At 40.8% G+C, this 20,592-nt stretch overlaps 1 protein-coding gene across 1 annotated transcript in view; it reads right to left on the minus strand.

Annotated features, from left to right (window-relative positions):
- Positions 1-1,310, minus strand: part of KCNMB2 (potassium calcium-activated channel subfamily M regulatory beta subunit 2) — a 107,718-nt gene extending 106,408 nt beyond the window's left edge. The window contains exon 1 of the mRNA XM_087439991.1: positions 1,181-1,310. Coding sequence (XP_087296117.1) covers positions 1,181-1,290 — 110 coding nt within the window. The 5' untranslated portion in view covers positions 1,291-1,310. The remainder of the gene's footprint in view (positions 1-1,180) is intronic.
- Between the last annotated feature and the right edge of the window lie 19,282 nt (positions 1,311-20,592).

A 20,592-nucleotide genomic window follows, 5' to 3' on the forward strand; every position in this document is an offset into this window, starting at 1 on the left:
TGGTACTTGTTTGGCCTTCTTTAAAGTTTTAGCATATCTAACTGTTCTTCCAAATTTATTTGTTTTTAGGGCTTGTTTTTTGCATTAGCACCATGATTTGATTAATGATTACAAACTTTGTTATAGTATATAAAAGAAGCAGTATATAATCATAACAGTGAGTGTTAAAATAGCCAAATAGTCACCAGAATTATCTTCTGATATTTTAATACATGGAACAATATAGTCCACGTGATTCTGGCAAAGGATAACAATTATTGATGCCATTTGGTGACAGCATAATACAGTTTATAGTTCACTTGATTTGCTAACTTTGAAATTGTGTGGTTCTAGATTTTTAAAAGTACAGATTTTCATTATGTACAATTTTGTGTATCAAGTGACTTCGTTAATATTTTCTATATCACACTATTTCAAATTTGCTTAATCTAAATGCACACCACGTGTCAATCACACTACGTTTTAAATAACATGCTTACCACTCTTATGGTAGGGACTTTCCCTGTTGTCTGCCAATGAACAGACAGTCCACTTCCATTATTCATGGAAACCTAGTTAAGTTTAATGCGTTAAAAATAACAAGTGCAACAGCCTATAAGAAGGCAACGAAGAATGAAAGCAGTGGAATAAATAGAGGTTCTCAACTTACTTCAACATATGAGTTTTCGGGGGGGCGGAGTCAAGATGGCGGCGTAGGCAGACTCTGAACTCACCTCCTCCCGTGGACACAGCCAATTTACAACTACTCGTGGAAAAATTACCCCTGAGACAGTACTGAAAACTGGATAAGAGGAACTCCTGCAACAACGGACAATCCTAACTGGGGTAGAAGAGGCAGAGACTCCCTTCTGGAGAGGAAAAACGCCACCTTCACAAGCCGCCAGCTTCACGGCCGCCAGGAGCAGCTCACAGGTACGCAGCCTCCCTGGAGGCGCGGGGCCCTGAGCCGGGGAGCGCCCCCGCTGTGGGCATTTTGTGGACCCAGCACAATTGAGACCAGCAGCATAATATCTGACTTTGCCTGCTACTAAAGCATTGGGTAGCACCCCCAGAAAACCCAGTTCACAAAGAAACTAAAACTGGCTCTTAAAGGGCCCACGCACAAACTCACCCGTTCCAGAAAGCATCCTAAAATCACCAGAAAGAAAGGTGCACAGTGCTTCGGTGACAAGAGACTCACCTAATAGGCCCTGAGTGCATCTCGGTGAGGGGTGAGACCTCTCCAGGGACTGGGACATTGGTGGCGGCCATTGTTGTGGCCTGGTGTGAGCGTGCTGACACAGACGCCATTGGAGTTCTCCCTGAGACCTGCTAGCCCAGGGTCTGCTCCACCCGCTAGAGCACCGATTTAATCCAGCTCAGCCAGGGCAGGCAGCCCCCCCTAGAGACTAGCCCCACCCAACAACAAGCCCTCAGGCAACGTGTGGGCCTGCATAGATTGGTGACTGGATTCTCTGCAGCCTGGCAACTGAGCTGACTTGAGCGGGGCAGGGTGTGCACAAGGAGCGGGTGGAGAGTGTGGGGCGGTGGCAGAGTGTGTGGGGGTCGAGCCGTGGAGAGGCTGGGGCCACTTGGGGAGGTGGGGGCGCTCACACGCGGCAGGACTGTGTTGACTGTGTGTGTGGACCTGTGGGCGGCAGGGCTTCTCAGCCACAGAAGACTTGTACTTCTCAAAGACCCACATAGGAGGTTTGCTCCACCTTCCAAAACCTGAAACAATTGGGTGCTCCTGTGCCTGAGGCCAGCCCCACCCAGCTGCAATCCTCAGAGAGCTGACAAGAGACCTAATAGGCTAGAGGCTTACAGCAATTGTAAGGCCCTGAGCCTAACAACCTGCCACAGTGGGGGCCTACTCACTTAAAAGAAATACTGCAACACAAATGTGGTATTAGAACTTGCAGTCAACTGTGCTGGGGCTCCCCACAGCTGATAAAGAGACTGAAGGGCCCACAACAACTACAAGCAGCTGAGCATTACAACAGCTGGCCAGGAGCATAACTCAGCCTCCTGGGCGCCTACAGGGAGAGCAAACAGGCCACAGCAGAAGGATACACGTAGCCCACATAGGGGTCACCCCTGGAACATTGAGAACTGAGGGAAGCACACTGGAAGCCTCCTAAGCCATCACTTACATAAGGTCACCTATCCAAGAGCAGGAGACGTAGCTGACCTACCTAATACGTAGACACAAGCACAGGGAAAGAGGCAAAATGAAGAGGCAAAAGAATATATTCCAAGTAAGGGAACAGGACAAAACCCCAGAAAAGGAACTTAGTGAAACAGAAATGAGCAACCTACCCGACAGAGAGTTCAAACTAAGAGTGTTAAGGATGCTCACTGATCTGGGGAGAAGAATAGATGGACTCAGTGAGAATGTCAACAAAGAAATGGAAGATATAAAAAGAACCAATCAGAAATGAAGAATACAATACTGGAAATGAAAAACTCATTAGAGGGACTCAAAAGCAGAGTAGAGGATACAGAAGAACGGATCTGTGAGCTGGAAGAAAGACTAGAAGAAATTACCCAAGGTGAACAGGTAAAAGAGAAAAGAATTAAAAAGAGAGAGGACAGTCTAAGGGACCTCTGGGACAACATCAAGCGCACTAACATCCGTGTTATAGGTGTCCCGGAAGGAGAAGAGCGAGACAAGGGGGCAGAGAATCTATTTCAATAAATAATAGATGAAAACTTCCCTAACCTAAGGAAGGAAACAGACATCCAGGTACAGGAGGCACAGAGAGCCCCAAACAAGATAAACCTAAAGAGGCCCACACCAAGACACATCATAATCAAAATGTCCAGAATTAAAGATAAAGAGAGAATCCTAAAAGCCGCAAGAGAATGTCAAGTTACATACAAAGGAAACCCCATAAGGCTATCAGCTGACTTCTCAGCAGAAACCTTACAGGCTAGAAGAGAATGGCATGATATATTTAAAGTGCTAAAAGGAAAAAACTTACAGCCAAGAATACTCTACCCAGCAAGGTTATCGTTCAAAATGGAAGGAGAGATCAAAATTTTCCCAGATAAGCAAAAATTAAAGGAGTTTGTCACCAAGAAACCAGTGTTACAAGAAATGTTAAAGGGACTGATTTAAGGGGAAAAGAGAAGACCACAAATAGGAAAAATTATCTATTTCCACGATTAGAACGTAATGGATACAAATGCACAAAAAAGAGGTTGGATATGATATCAAAAACATAAAAGGAGGGAGGAGGGTAGTTAAAGAGTACAGCTTTCAGACAGAGGTCAAACTAAAGTGACCATCAATTCTGTATAAAGAAGTAAGGAACAGAGAAGGACTACTAAAACACTGAGGAAAAAAAAAAAAAGTTAAAAAATGGCAGTAAGTACATACTTATCAATAGCTACTTTAAACGTCAATGGACTAAATGCCCCAATTAAAAGGCATAGGGTGGCTGACTGGATAAAAAAACAAGACCCATATATATGCTGCATACAAGAGACACACTTCAGACCTAAAGACACTCACAAACTGAAAGTGAAGGGATGGAAAAAGATACTCCACGCAAATGGCAATGAAAAGAAAGCTGGGGTAGCAGTACTCATATCAGACAAAATAGACTTTAAAACAAAAACTGTAAAACGAGACAAAGAAGGGCATTACATAATGATCAAGGGAACAATCCAACAAGAGGATATAACACTTGTAAATATCTACGCACCCAATGTAGGTGCACCTAAATATATAAAGCAATTATTAACAGACATAAAAACAGAAATAGACAGTAACACAATAATAGTAGGGGACTTTAACACTCCACTTACACCAACGGATAGATCATCCAAACAGAAGATCAATAAGGAAACATTGGCCTTAAACGACACACTAGAACAGATGGACCTAGTAGATATATACAGAGCATTCCATCCAAAAACCGAAGAATACACGTTCTTTTCAAATGCACATGGAACATTCTCCAGGATTGATCACATATTAGGCCACAAAACAAGTCTCCATAAATTTAAGAAGATTGAAATAATACCAAGCATCTTTTCTGACCACAACGGTATGAAACTAGAAATCAACTATAGGAAGAAAATCAGAAAAGCCACAAATACATGGAGATTAAACAAAATGCTACTGAACAACGACTGGGTTAATGAAGAAATCAAAGAAGAAATCAAAAAATACCTGGAGACAAATGAAAATGAAAATACGACATGCCAGAATTTATGGGATACAGCAAAAGCGGTTCTAAGAGGGAAGTTTATAGCAATACAGGCCTATCTCAACAAACAAGAAAAATCTCAAATAAACAATCTAACAATGCACCTAAACGAACTGGAAAAAGAACAAACAAAGCCCAAAATCAGTAGAAGAAGGGAAATCATAAAAATCAGAGCAGAAATAAATGAAATAGAGACCAAAAAAACAATAGAAAAAATTAATAAAACCAAGAGCTGGTTCTTTGAAAAGATCAACAAAATAGACAAACCTTTAGCTAGACTCACCAAGAAAAAAAGAGAAGGCACAAATAAGTAAAATCAGAAATGAAAGAGGAGTGGTTACAACAGACACCTCAGAAATACAAAAGATTATAAGAGAATACTATGAAAAACTATATGCCAACCAATTCGACAATCTGGAAGAAATGGATAAATTCTTAGAATCATACAACCTTCCAAAACTGGATCAAGAAGAAGTAGAGAATTTGAATAGACCAATCACCAGTAAGGAGATCGAAACAGTAATCAAAAACCTCCCCAAAAATAAAAGTCCAGGACTAGACGGCTTCCCTGGTGAATTCTACCAAACATTCAAAGAAGAATTAATACCTATCCTTCTCAAACTCTTCCAAACAATTGAGGAGGGGGGGAAGCTCCCTAACTCATTCTACGAAGCTGACATTACCCTGATACCAAAACCAGACAAGGACAACACAAAAAAAGAAAATTACAGGCCAATATCACTGATGAACATCGATGCGAAAATCCTCAACAAAATACTAGCAAATCGCATACAACAATACGTTAAAAAGATTATACACCATGATCAAGTGGGATTTATTCCAGGTATGCAGGGATGGTTTAACATTCACAAATCAATCAACGTAATACACCACATTAATAAAATGAAGAACAAAAATCACATGATCATCTTAATAGATGCAGAGAAAGCATTTGACAAGATACAGCATCCATTTATGATAAAAACTCTGAATAAAATGGGTATAGAAGGAAAGTACCTCAACATAATAAAGACCATATATGAGAAACCCACAGCTAATATCATCCTCAATGGTGAAAAACTGAAAGCTATCCCTCTAAGAACAGGAACCAGACAAGGATGCCCACTGTCACCACTCCTATTTAACATAGTATTGGAAGTCCTAGCCAGAGCAATCAGGCAAGAGAAAGAAATAAAAGGGATCCAAATTGGAAAGGAAGAAGTGAAACTGTCACTATTTGCAGATGACATGATTTTATATATAGAAAACCCTAAAGAATCCACCAGAAAACTTTTAGAAGTAATAAACGAATATGGGAAAGTTGCAGGATACAAAATCAACATACAAAAATCAGTTGCATTTCTGTACACTAACAACGAAGTAGCAGAAAGGGAAATTAAGAATACCATCCCATTTACAATTGCAACAAAAAGAATAAAATACCTAGGAATAAACTTAACCAAAGAGGTGAAAGATCTGTACACCGAAAACTATAAAACATTTCTGAAAGAAATTGAAGACGACACAAAGAAATGGAAAGATATTCCGTGCTCTTGGATTGGAAGAATTAACATAGTTAAGATGTCCATACTTCCTAAAGCCATCTATAGATTCAATGCAATCCCTATCAAAGTTCCAACAACATTTTTCACAGAAATAGAACAAAGAATCCTAAAATTTATATGGAACAACAAAAGACCCCGAATAGCTAAAGGAATCCTGAGAAAAAAGAACAAAGCTGGAGGTATCACACTCCCTGATTTCAAAATATACTACAAAGCTATAGTAGCCAAAACAGCATGGTACTGGCACAAAAACAGACACACAGATCAATGGAATAGAATCGAAAGCCCAGAAATAAACCCACACATCTATGGACAGCTAATCTTTGACAAAGGAGCCAAGAACATACAATGGGGAAAAGAAAGTCTCTTCAACAAATGGTGTTGGGAAAACTGGATAGCCATATCCAAAAAAGTGAAAGTAGACTCTTACCTTACACCATACACAAAAATTAACTCCAAATGGATTAAAGACTTGAATGTAAGACCTGAAACTGTGAAAGTTCTAGAAGAAAACATAGGCAGTACGCTCTTCGACATCAGTCTTAGCAACATCTTTTCAAACACCACATCTGACCGGGCAAGAGAAACAATAGAAAAAATAAACAAATGGGACTACATCAAACTAAAAAGCTTCTGCACAGCAAAGGAAACTATCAACAAAACGAAAAGACAACCTAACAATTGGGAGAAGATATTTGCAAACCATACATCTGATAAGGGCTTAATCTCCAAAATATATAAAGAACTCATGCATCTCAACAACAAAAAAACTACCAACCCAATTAAAAAATGGGCAAAAGACCTGAACAGACATTTCTCCAAAGAAGATATACAGATGGCCAACAGACACATGAAAAGATGTTCAAAATCACTAACTATCAGGGAAATGCAAATCAAAACTACAATGAGATATCACCTCACGCCCGTCAGAATGGCTATAATTAACAAGACAGGAAACAACATGTGTTGGAGAGGTTGTGGAGAGAAGGGAACTCTCATACACTGCTGGTGGGAGTGCAAACTGGTGCAGCCACTATGGAAAACAGTATGGAGATTCCTCAAAAAATCAACGATAGAACTACCATATGATCCAGCTATTCCACTGTTGGGTATTTATCCAAAGAACTTGAAAACACCAATTTGCAAAGGTACATGCACCCCTGTGTTCATTGCAGCCTTATTCACGATAGCCAAGACTTGGAAGCAACCTAAGTGCCCATCAAGGGACGAATGGATAAAAAGCTGTGGTATATATATACAATGGAATACTACTCAGCCATAAGAAACGATGAAATCCAGCCATTTGTGACAACATGGATGGACATTGAGGGCATGATGCAAAGTGAATTAAGTCAGAGGGAGAAGGTCAAATACCGTATGATTTCCTTCATTAAGTAGTAGATAATAACAACAATAAACAAACACATAGGGACAGAGATTGGATTGGTGGTTACCAGAGGGGAAGGGGGGAGGGGGGAGGGTGAAAGGGATAATTGGGTACATGTGTGTGGTGATGGGTTGTAATTAGTATTTTGGTGGTGAACATGATGTAATCTATGCAGAAATAGAAGTACAATGATGTACACCTGAAATTTTTACAATGTTATAAACCAATGTTACTGCAATAAACAAAAAATTAAAAAAAAAAAAAAAAAACATATGAGTTTTCTTTGTGAAGTCCAGCTCCATGTAAGCTAATAGTTCAACCACTGCTGGAGCCCCTGATGTATCCTCTTCTCCTTTGGTGAGGTTTCCATAGTAACATTCAGTAATAATATTCCATCTCTTCAATGGAGACATTGTGGAGTAGTGGTAGGAGCATACGACTGGAGTGAGAAGACTCAAGTTCAAGTCGTGGTCCCACTACTCACTAGGTTTAAGACCTTGGATAGATGCCTAACCGTTCAGTCTATATTTGTTTCTTCAGACAAAGGAAGGAGGAAAGAAGTATTTCCCAGAGTATTGGGGTATCAAATGAGATCATTTGGATGACTGCATTCTATAACTTCTAAAGGTTATACAAATGCAAGATGTTATTACAATACTGGTAAAACGTATCATCTTTGAACACTACTCAAAGCACAATAAAATGAGAGAAAAATAATATTCATAAAATTCTGTGATTACCAAGATGCTCGTCATTATCAAATCAATCTGTACTTATTTTTTACTACTATTTTGGAGGAGAGAATGTCGCAAATCCACTATAATAATAGAAATTTACACTATAATATGCAGCCCTCAGTACTTTCTTTATACTCCTAGGATTTTCTGAATGTTACTTCATTTAAAATTTTATGTTACATAATAATGTAGAGTCTGAAACAAAACTCTGAAGACTTTTGTTTGACTTAAGCCAAAGCTGACGATGAGTTTAAAGTTCCTTTTTCCTGTTTCTTATATTTTTAATTCTTACAGAATATTTTACTTTACGTGTAAAAGACATTGAAATATTTGCTGTTCAAATAAGAATACGCACTGATAGCAAAGCTGATATACATTGGCATCACATTTTTTGGTAGGAATATGAAGGGAGTTTACCATATTTACTTAAATCTTACATTATCTTTCTCATATTCAACAACTTTCCTTCGACCCTTCCACAAGAATCAAAGAATATGCAAATACAAATAAATAAATCTACAAAGACATGAAATTTGAGCTAGAAGTTCAATAGTAAAAAAAAAATTTGAATATTCCAAATTCCATCTTTAGGTAACTTTTTTGCTTCTCCTTTTATCGTCCATGGAATTGCAGATAGAACAATACCATTACAGACTTCTGAGACGTGTACTCTCCTGGTATAATGGAACAAGTTACGAACAAAAAAGCATTGTTGGGGAGTTTTCAGCCTCAGAGTTAGCACATTTATTTGTTTTTGTGCTGTACAAGTTCTATTTCTGTGTGTTCTTCCACTACAAATTCATCATCATCTTTGTTTTTTTTCATTAAAATAATAGTTATTTATTGTGTTCTCACTTAATGTGAAGACTGAGCTGATATAGATCAATAAGACTTGATGACAAATTTCATAAAGTTGTCAGAAAAATATGACTATATACTTGAATTTTAAAAATTCAGGCTACAACAGCTGCTGCCAGCTTTATTTATTCTAGACATGAGGTAGTAAAATTTGTGTCATAAGACCAAACCTAAAATTATTGTCCTATAAAATATTTTTCACCTGAGCACTCAGAATCTCATTAGTTCTTTTATCATTTTGAAACTGCTAGGCTCGAGAATTCTTATCTGAAACGTAAAAATAAAAGGAGAGAGTTGTTGTAGTCCACTTAATTCTCAAGTCCCAATTTTTATCACCCTAAATCTAATCTCTTTCCCCTCCTCATATTACATTAATAAGTTCAGGAATATTACACAAACTTTAATTGATTGAGTTACCTTAGCAACAGTGGACCTGAAGTTCCCAGTAAGAAGATTTCAGTTGTGTCAGGCAAAGGTATTTTTCCTTCCAATTATATTCATCTGTAGTTTCACCTTTAGGAAGAAAGCCTATTTAAAAATAAGTAGTTTATAGAAATCTTCTGTTTCCAAGGATTTGGGGATTTTTCCTTCTTTTTTTCACTCAAATTTTAAGTATATTTTCAGACAAGACAAAAATAATTTAATCCAAATACTGAAATTTTCAAAACTGTAGTATTTTCCTAATATTCTCTGTTGGCTGCTCAGGATCAAAAACAGTAAGTAAAAATTAAATAATAAAAAATTACATAGTAAAAATTAAGGTTCTGCATCAAACTTTATTTTATAAACCCCTGGTTACTTCCACAGTTGTGGAAACTTCTTCTCTTCCCTGCAGTGCTATGTGCACCTCCTCTTCTAATTGTTTTACTCACATGAGTCCTGGGCATTATTTTAATTCCCACAAACAGCAGGAGACTTCAGCATTCCACTGGATACGTGCCTTGTCTTTCATGTTATCTTTGCAAAGCCTTCCTTTGGTCCAATAGCCACTTGATTCCCATTGTGCAGTCATGTAGAAACTCCAGACTCACAAACACACCGAGGCTTATTACAAAAATATGATGAGAATCAATGAAGAAACTTTTGGATGTGAACATTAATCTTCCTTTTATCAGGCCATGAACAAAAAATCTGATTTGACTGTCCGAATTATCCACTCTCGTCATGCGGAGGTAAATTAGGAGTCAAGCCTTTTTTAGTGGCATTGCCTTTATTTTGGAAAACGTCACGGCTGCAGCCAAAGACGTAGAGGTTTCCTTAGTTCCCATGTCCAAGAGCATCCTCGTGCAGGTTCCTGGATGGAAATGCAGAGCTCTTTGGGTTTATCCTTAGTCACTTCCACTGGGCCACTTCATCCTTGGATGGTATTTGTTTTCCTAAATCGAGCATACTCAAGAGATATTCCCCATCCGTCTAAATCTGTTCACAGATTCCATATAACAGGTACGTGCTAATTTGCTTCTGTGGTTAGAAAAATAAATAAAAGCTGTCTGCACTTCTTGCCAGTAGAAATTCATGATCCATAGTTGGTTGGGGTGTGATTTGTTCCTCATTTAAATACAAGGTGTCCTGAACTAAGCAGATATAGTATGTCGAAATATCACTCTCTGACTCATCACGGAGTCTCTTTGGTAACTAGTTTTTGCTCTCTGATGATTTGTGTTTGGGGAAAGTTCTTTCAACTAACAATGAAGAAACTAAAAGTTGTAGACCACATACAGATATGGACATAGGGACATCCATAAATAGAAAGGTATTACTAAAAGTGACAGTTTCCTATTTGCAAAAGTGTGGGAGCATCAAGGTCTCTCTCTCTATATAACATAATGAAATGGCTGGGAATGGGTTATGGGAGAACACTAGCTAGATTTATGGGTTCTAAAAATGATGTTTCTAAATAATACATGATCATCATAATTTCACCAGGACGTGGGGTTGTGGTAGTCAGTGCTTTTTCACGAAGCCTGAGGGAGTTTCCACTTTAATTAGCCAGAATTTGCAACTTGGGTGGCATTTAGCTCTAATTTAAAAGGGTAAAGGATAATTTACTTAGAAAATATTGACTGGACTATTAAATGCTTAACGAAATTTTCTTCTCCCGGTATCTACCTATCATTGCTTATTCCTTCAGACTGATACTGTTTAAAAGAGGCAGCACTTGCTAGACTATGGGGACATTATTGATAAACTTCATAGGGAGGAGATAAAAATTGCTCAGGTCTGGAGTTAATAATTTCCTGACAAAAATCTTTCCATCTGCATGCCAATAGCCCTGCAAAGCAATGCGATGATGTTATGCAAAAACAAGGTGACTAAAGTATTAAATATTAATTCCTTAATTTAAAAGTGGAGCCAGTGTTGATGTGGCTGGCTGATTCGGCAAGGATGAGCAATAGCTGCCTTGCTCTCTGGCTGCCTTTTGATGGTAGGAACACACTCAGGCTAATATTGTAGTGCTAACCCTATGTGTCAATGTCACAGACAATAGTCACCCCGTGGGGTCCATGAAAGAGCTACTAAATGAAGCGATCTCGAGTGCAGATTCCTTGGGCTAAACTAGGGGATCATTAGTGCTAATTGTGGCCTGTTCCATGAGCTTTGAAAATACTGACAGCTACTGATCCCAGCCCCGCCCCAACTCCTTTCTATCAAGGGCAGTTAGTGGCAGAGCTTGGGCATGAATGTAACCCAGGTGTGCTTCACTCCACAGCCCTTCCTCTTCACCAAGGTCACTCTGCCTTGTCATCAGTGACCTCTGTTCTCAGTCCGTGACCTCACACCCTGGTGGAATTAGGCACAGCCACCTTTCCTGGAAGAGCTATTCAGCAGTCAAGGTTCTGAAGGAGAAGAGTATGAGAAGGAGGGAGAGCCTTCCAGATGGGTGAAGGATTTCTGTATTTGTTTAGGTAAGAAAAGGAGAATGTAGCAGATGAGTGTTTTTGATAAGCCTGGAAATCAGGATCATCAGCAAAGACAAGCAGTTGGTGGGTGAAGGTTAAAATGAGATCTAGGCTGCACTGTCCCATTTGATAGCCACCGCACACATATGGCTACTGAGCACTTGAAATGTGGCTAGTCTGAATTGAGATGTGCTGTAAGTGTAAAATACACACCTGAATTTGAATAAAAAAGAACATAAAATATTTCATTAAGAATGTGTATATGAAATGATAACATTTTAGATAGGTTAAAGGAAATAAACCATCAAAATTAATCTCAGCTGTTTCTTTACTTTGTTTTAATGTGGCTATTAAAAAATTTAAAACTACATATGTGGCTCACATTTGTGGCCTGCATTATATTTCTGTTGGACACTCTTGATCTAGAGTTTGAATTTGAGAGGAATATTGATTAGGACATGCTGAAGAAAACAGTTGAGTAGATAAGTGAATAAGATGAAAATTATACTTGAAGATTGTGGCCTTGCAGCTGTTGCAACTTAGAAAAATTTGCAGAGAAGAGACACTAGAGGGAGGGAGGATATAACCAATAACAATTATTGTGCACTGACTGTGTGCCAGGCATACTAGTCTATTATCTCTCTTAATTCTCAAAACAACCTTGGTATGTAAATATTATTTCTATTTCACAGATGGGAAAATTGAGGTTTAGAAATGCTAAGTAAATTGCCCCAAATTACCTAATCTAGTGAGGGAAGATTGGGGATTCAAACTCAGATCTGCTCCAGTCCTTCCACTTAATCAGGGAGATGGGGAGGAGTGGCAAAACAGCTGGGGATGTGACTATGAGGATGGGGAACACCTGGAAAACACTGCAACAGAAAAATCAACAGGCCTTGAGAAGAGACCAGTGCAAACGGTTAAGAAAAAAGAGATTTAAGGGGCCAGCCCGGTGGCATAGTGGTTAAGTTCTCGCTCTGCTTCTGCAGCCCTGGGTTCGCAGGTTTGGATCCTGGGCACGGACTGATGCACCGCTTGTCAAGCCATGCTGTGGTGGTGTCCCATATAAAGTAGAGGAAGATGGGCATGGATGTTAGTCCAGGGCCAATCTTCCTCAGCAAAAAGAGTAGGATTGGCAATGGATGTTAGCTCAGGGCTAGTCTTCCTCACAAAAAAAAAAAAAAGAAAGAGAGAGAGAGATTTAAGTAAACCTTAGATAAAGAGCCCTGGAGATACAGAGAGAGGTGAGATAAAGTCCCAGGCCCCAAGTTGGGAGTTAGGCTGATGAAAAAGCTCTGTTTTCTCCAAAACCCATTCCATGAATTCATTCCAATAACATACTCCCACTGTATGCAAGACAATATCTAGCAGGACGAGAGGCAAAGATAACCATAAAATATAGTCTCTTGTCTACTTGGGAAGGCAAGAAATAAGCCTCTGAAACCACTGAATGGTAACAAAGCTTGGGCTAGTGAAAATGATGGTACCTGATTAGGAGTTAGGACGTGTAAGTTCTTTCTCATCCTGGATCTTTGGATAACTAGCAGGATGACCTTGTACAAGCTAGGTAACCCTTCCAATGTTCAGTTTTCTTATCTATAAAGTTGGCGTAACATTATCTCTTCCACATTTCATGGCTGTAGTGAGGACCAAAATCCAAATGAGACAATGAATATGAATACGTCTTATGAATTGTAAAGGGCTATATCTGACTTGAAAATCCATTCATTAGCTGTTACTGGGTTAGACAGATATAGGGCCATTGTTTCTTGGGGCCATTGTTAAATCCACAGATGTCAGGCTTCTGACTCAATTGTAGTAGAACCTGAATATGAATTCCATGGACTGAGTCAGATATTTAAAAAAGTAACATTTATTGAGCATATATGACTAATTATTATTTCTTACAGCAACTCTGTAAAGTTGGTATCTTAGCCCTATTTTACTAATGAGAAAACCGAAGCTCTGAGTTTTAGTAACTCTATTGGTAAGTATGAGAGATGGCCTTAATCTATGTTCTCTCACACAAACTTCTGTGCTCTTGCCTTCAACTCCCAGAGTCTGATTCTGTGGGTCTGGAGTAGGGCCCAGACATCTGTATATTTTTTAAAACTTCCCAGAGATTTCAGTAGGCATCTAGGCTCAGAAACCACTGCTTTAGCAAGCTCTTACACATCTTTGGTGACAAGTGTTGTCTTGTGGGCAGCCAGGAGCTCTGACTATTAGAACAGTCCAAATCTGCCTCCAAGAGCTTCTACTGATTGGCCCAATCCTATGCTGCAGGAACACAGAGGGAGCCTAAAAAACTGGACACCCCTCCAGACCCATCAAGTGTTCTTCAGGAGCCTGTGTTGAAGGCATCTGGGGTCCCTTCCTGAGAGGTAGTCTAACAAAATCTTTAGACTTCAAGTCTATTATTTCTTTCTTCACTGGGACACTTGTTGCTGAGAGAATAGAGAGGTGAGAATTAGAGGATGGGTCACTGATGAGGGAGTTAAATGAGAAGTGCGCAAAACCAGGAGAGTGGTGTGCTTCTGGATGCCTGGACCAGATGTGAATAAATGCAGCAGAGATCCCTGGTGGGAGGCATCAGAGATGTGACCTCAGTAGCTTCAAGAGCCAAAAAGAGAAATTAGAAATTCCTGGCATTAGAATTGGGTTCTAATATTTCTTTTTTCAGTAAAATGTAATATGAAGTATTTTAGTTGTGTTTCTATTTTCCTGACTTTTCAATTCCCCAAATGATAAAAAGAAAACAAAACAAAACTCTTCAAAAATAAAGAAAAAAAAAAGGTTTGGCAAAAGAATAGCCCAAGTGAGTGACAGCCAGCCTCCAGACAGCCCAGCGAGGAGGTGTAGAAGCTGTCAACGCAGCTGGAGAACATGGGCAGTCCTGGAATAAGTCTGCCTCTGGCCAGACAGGCCTTAAAGAGCCCTCTGGGGCCTCACTAGGCAGGCGCTGGTAGAGTCAGATTAAAAGACAGGGCAGAGCCCTTCTGCCATGTCCAGCTCCCTCTAACCTTATCTCTCTCCCACAGGCTTTGCCTCAACTTTATTGGGATTAGGGAAGATGTGCAGTCTCCTTCCAGAAAAAGAGGGAGTCGTAGATAGACACAATTGGTGCTAATTTGTGTGCAGGGGGATGCTTTAGGGCTCCTCGGGGTCTCCTGCAGTCTGAGGTGGATCCTATCCACCATTTCCCCCTGTCACATGCCAAGGTCAGACTCCCTCCAGTTGGAGGATGTTCTCTTCCAATCACTTGGGGGGAAAGGCCTGAACTGTGTCTTTAGATGACATTTCTGAGGACAGAACATCTTGTGAATGGGGGCATATTAAGCCACTGTGCCTCAATTTCTTATTGGAAAGAAGTGAGGGAAACATACTCCCAAGTAAAATGGTGAGGGCCCTGGAATGGTGAGGCCACAGCCTGGGCTTTTCTGTGCTAGGGAGTTTTCAATCTTATGTCTTTGTAGGTACTTGTCAGTCCATGTGTTCTGGTGTTTGGTCATCTTTAACTGTCAACCCCAGAGGTCAAGGGCACAGGGCAGGCGGGCATAAACTAAGTGTAAGTTCCCTTGGTTTCCAGAGATCCTGAAGTGTGCGTGTAGCCTCTCCTCTAGTCCCTGAGAACTCCTTGAACATAATCTTCACCACCAGCTCTTTTTTTGGTATCTAAATCAGCATGCCACTCAGTCTTCCTTGTGTATAATGATATTTCCGTGTTTCCATATGTCCCAATAGACTATAGGCTTAGAGAGGAAAACTTGGGTTTATGAAATGTCTACTGAAAATCAAACCCTGTGCTAGAGATTCTAATACTCATTCATTCATTCCACTGATATAAATTGAGCTCTTACTTAAGAATACTTCATGTTAGTAATGAAAGTAGACATGCTAATGTAGTTTATGTCTTTTGGAGGAGCCAGTCAACAAACAAACAAATTGACCTGTTATCAAAACGATTACAGCATATTGTTAGGTGTTAATAAGGGTGTAAACAGGGTGCTGTGACAGAGAATAATGGAAAGATCTATTTTAGAAAGAGGGTCAGGAAAGGTTGGTGGGTCCCACTTAAATTGAGCCCTGTAAGGTGATGAGAAGGTCACAATCATGCCAACAACTAGAGGACGCCTGCCAGCACCACGACACTACATATCCCCAAGTTATTCCAGAACATGTTGGTCTCCTCTCCACTACTCACACACAATAAAAAAACATTTGCAAATCTTTCTGCCCTTTCTCTTTCTGATACAGGCAGTCAGAAGAATCCCCAGTGGGGGAGGTCTTCTGAGTCTTCATGTACTGGTGACTCTGCGTGTTGCAGGCATATGTCAGAAATGAAGTGATCAGCCTACACAAAATATTTCCCAAGGCAGCTCCATTTTGATCAACTGTTCCCATCAGGCTGCCACACGCCATGAAGAGGAACAAAAAGAAGTTCTGTTCTGGTTTTCTTAAATAATATTGTCAGGTTTTCTTCCCTTCTGCTACTTTCTTCCTTTTTCTATGCCTTTTTGGCTAAAAAATTTCTTCTAAACTCTAGTTCTCTCTACATAGTGTACAGACTACAGCCCAGAAGTGTCAGGAGGAGGCTGGGAAATGGAGCATGGAGCTGCTGGTGGGAAGAGAAAACAAGAGAGGCCAAGGGCAGGGGTTGTGGAGAGGGGACTGTGGTGATTCATCTGGGCCAACACAGGAGCTGCTCATGAAAAGAGAAGGCCAAGTCGTGCCCCGGCTTCCTGCAGGCCCAGGTTTCTGTGTGTGAGCCCCTTCCCACGCCTTCTGTCTCTTGTCCTGCCCATTGTCCTCATTCCTCTGATTTCTTCTGTTGTTCAAAGTCTAAAGTTGTCCTTTATGTAAACGTTCTTCTTATGGCTTCCAGTGTTTTTCATAGGAGAAGCAATCTCATTGACAAAACCACAAATAAGTGGAGGATGGAGAGAAATCCCTGAGCCAAGATGCCCTCTGTGAATTGATGTCAACATGGGAGAGTTTGATTTCACACTCCCAGAGTCCTGGTGACTGTTTTGTTTAATTGGTTTTACTGATATACACGGGGTCAAAGGTTATGTTCTGAGGAAATGAAAGTTAGGCTATAGAAGCCTTCTCCTCTCTGGCAGCCTTCTTATGGCTGTGGTGAAGGGGGCAGTTGGCTCTGGGCTCTGACCACTGCCTGAGGCTGACCAGCTCTGTGACCCAGGGCAGGCCACTCGCCTTCTCTGAATCTCCATTTCTTCATCTGACATGGGGGATAATGCCTCCAGCACTCTTGGGAGGATTCAGTGATGTAATGCAGTTGAAAGTGTTTTGTATCCTGTAAAATGCTAAACAAATGGGAGGTATTATCTTTCCCTGGCATGGAAAGATCAGGAATAAGTGAGTGTCAGGCAGAACATGAGGACATTGCTTGGAGTATAAGCATATAGACTCTGCTACCTGGGACTGTGTGTCAGGCCCCAGGGCTGCCTTAAGGACATATGCTGGGAGAGGTTACTTTACCCCCAAGTGGGTTATGCTCTGCCTCTTCATGGGTTATTGTTACTTGGGTACCAACAAAAAACTTAGAGCTTAGCATGGGATATTTGATGAGATTAGGGGGTGGGGGCAGTGCTGAGGTGTCTCTTCAGGAGGAGGGAGGTGGTGCAATCAAACCCAATATGCTAGGACTCTCCTTTTGCAGAGGCAATAAGGTGAGCTTGGAGAGACTGGTGGAGGCTGGAGGAGAAAAATGGGTTGGTGAGGAGGATGTGAAGGCAGAATTTGGATACTGGGGAGAAAGGAGAGCAACGAAGGAGCCCTCCTGTTAGACACACTATCCCGTCTGTGTGTGTCTGGGTCTCCGTGGTCTGTCCACCTCTCTGTCTGCCAAAAATTGGACTGCAGCCGTCAGCCTGGTGTGAAGCCCTTGTCATTTGTGCCTACCGAGCTAGTCTTGTCTCTCATGTCTCTGAGTGTGTCCAGGCTCTCAGACTGGACATGTGCCTTGGGTGGCCTCCAGTTCCTTACTAGGGCCTGAGCCCTGCCATGGTGCCGGCGTGCTTATGCTAACCCGCTCCCCTCCCCAGCCCTGAGTGCTTTCTCTAAACCCCTGCTTCAGCCTAGTTTAGGAGCATTAACATGGGCCCGGGGGAAAAGAGACTTGAGTTTGACTACTCAAGTTTGATCTCATCTCATACTAGCTGGGTGAGTTCAGGCAGCTGATTATCTTTTCTGAGCCTCAGTATTCTCATCTTTAGAATGGGGCTAAAGTATACGTGTTTTGAACCTTTATGAGATAATGTATGTAAAGTACTTAATAGACCTAACACATAATATATAGTTAATAAATGCTTGGTATTCTCATTACTATGGTTATTCCACATGGAGAGGCTCCTGAGGACCAGCATGCTCCTACCTGCCTGACAGGAGACCAGAGACTCCTCCATCCACTGGATCTGAAGATTTCAGTATTAGTCCTCACTTTGTAACGATGCTGTGGCCTCTCTGATGTATACCCTGGCCTCTATCATTCACGGGATGCCTAAAACTGAGTCTGTTCTTTTGTCCCCAGAAGCGGTCTAGAGCAGAGCAGATAGTTCCACTTTTAGATATGCTTTTCCACGAAAATATGTGAACATGGACCAAAGATTCCCTATATTTATCAAAACAAACACTTTTTTTTAAACACCTAAGGAAAAAGTGCTCAGACGCTAACTTGCAGTCTTTACTTACCCACGCTTGCTCTTGCTCAGGTTTTGTCCTGAGTCTGCCCTGAGCAGGTGTGTCAGAAGTTCTGACATCTACAGAAATCAGCCCCTGTGGGAAACTGGCAGTTCATCCCTCTAAACTTAACTTCAGAGTTGCTGAGGTCCGGCGGGACCACTGCCTGTTCCAGCCCACGGAGAGGCGCTTGGACCCAGGGCGATCCGGTCGAGATCGGGTCCTGGCCAAGGCCTTCATCCTCCTTCCTTCCATCCTCCTTCCTTCCATCCTCCCCTCCAGCTGGGGATGGAGTCACTGTCTGACGGCAGGCTTGCCCCAGGAAGGCCAAGTTCCTGGAGAGTGACATCTGGGTGCAGGGGGAAGACAGGCATAGACCATAGCACTTTGGTAAAGGTTCTGGGAGAGAAGTCAAGATGGCGGCATAGGCAGACTCTGAACTCACCTCCTCCCGCGGACACAGCCAGTTTACAACTACTCGTGGAAAAATTACCCCTGAGACAGAACTGAAAACTGGATATGAGGAACTCCTGCAACAAAGGACAATCCTAATTGAGGTAGAAGAGGCAGAAACTCCCTTCTGGAGAGGAAAAACGCCACCTTCACAAGCCACAGCTCCTCACTGCTGCTGGGAGCAGCCCACAGGTTTGCAACTGAGGAAGGAAGCAGACATCCAGGTACAGGAGGCACAGAGAGCCCCAAACAAGATAAACTCAAAGAGACCCACACCAAGACACATCATAATCAAAATGTCCAGAATTAAAGATAAAGAGAGAATCCTAAAAGCCGCAAGAGAAAGACAAGTTACATACAAAGGAAACGCCATAAGGCTATCAGCTGACTTCTCAGCAGAACCCTTACAGGCTAGAAGAGAATGGCATGACATATTTAAAGTGCTAAAAGGAAAAAACTTACAGCCAAGAATACTCTACCCAGCAAGGTTATCATTCAAAGTGGAAGGAGAGATCAAAAATTTCCCAGACAAGCAAAAATTAAAGGAGTTTGTCACCAAGAAACCAGTGCTACAAGAAATGTTAAAGGGACTGATTTAAGGGGAAAAGAGAAGACCACAAATAGGAAAAATTATCTATTTCCATGATTAGAACGTAATGGATACAAATGCACAACAAAGAGGTTAGATATGATAGCAAAAACATAAAATGAGGGAGGAAGGGAGTTAAAGAGTAGAGCTTTCAGACAGAGGTCAAACTAAAGAGACCATCAATTCTGTATAGAAGGAGAAAGGAACAGAGAAGGACTACTAAAACACTGAGAAAAAAAAGTTAAAAAATGGCAGTAAGTACATACTTATCAATAGCTACTTTAAACGTCAATGGACTACATGCTCCAATTAAAAGGCATAGGGTGGCTGACTGGATAAAACAACAAGACCCATATATATGCTGCATACAAGAGACACACTTCAGACCTAAAGACTCTCACAAACTGAAAGTGAAGGGGTGAAAAAGGTACTCCACGCAAATGGCAATGAAAAGAAAGCTGGGGTAGCAATACTCATATCAGACAAAATATACTTTAAAAAAAAAAGTGTAAAAAGAGACAAAGAAGGGCATTACATAATGATCAAGGGAACAATCCAACAAGAGGCTATAACACTTGTAAATATCTACGCACCCAATGTAGGTGCACCTAAATATATAAAGCAATTATTAACAGACATAAAAAGAGAAATAGACAGTAACACAATAATAGTAGGGGACTTTAACACTCCACTTACACCAACGGATGGATTATCCAAACAGAAGAACAATAAGGAAACATTGGCCTTAAATGATACACTAGAACAGATGGACCTAGTAGATATATACAGAGCATTCCATCCAAAAACCGAAGAATACACGTTCTTTTCAAATGCACATGGAACATTCTCCAGGATTGATCACATATTAGGCCACAAAACAAGTCTCCATAAATTTAAGAAGATTGAAATAATACCAAGCACCTTTTCTGACCACAACGGTATGAAACTGGAAATCAACTATAGGAAGGAAATCAGAAAAGCCACAAATACATGGAGATTAAACCAAATACTACTGAACAACGACTGGGTCAATGAAGAAATCAAAGAAGAAATCAAAAAATACCTGGAGGCAAATGAAAATGAAAATACGACATGCCAGAATTTATGGGATACAGCAAAAGCAGTTCTAAGAGGGAAGTTTATAGCAATACAGGCCTATCTCAACAAACAAGAAAAATCTCAAATAAACAATCTAACAATGCACCTAA

The sequence above is a fragment of the Ceratotherium simum genome, chromosome 15 (assembly GCF_057802395.1).
Source record: "Ceratotherium simum simum isolate JZ-2026a chromosome 15, ASM5780239v1, whole genome shotgun sequence".
Taxonomy (NCBI): domain Eukaryota; kingdom Metazoa; phylum Chordata; class Mammalia; order Perissodactyla; family Rhinocerotidae; genus Ceratotherium; species Ceratotherium simum.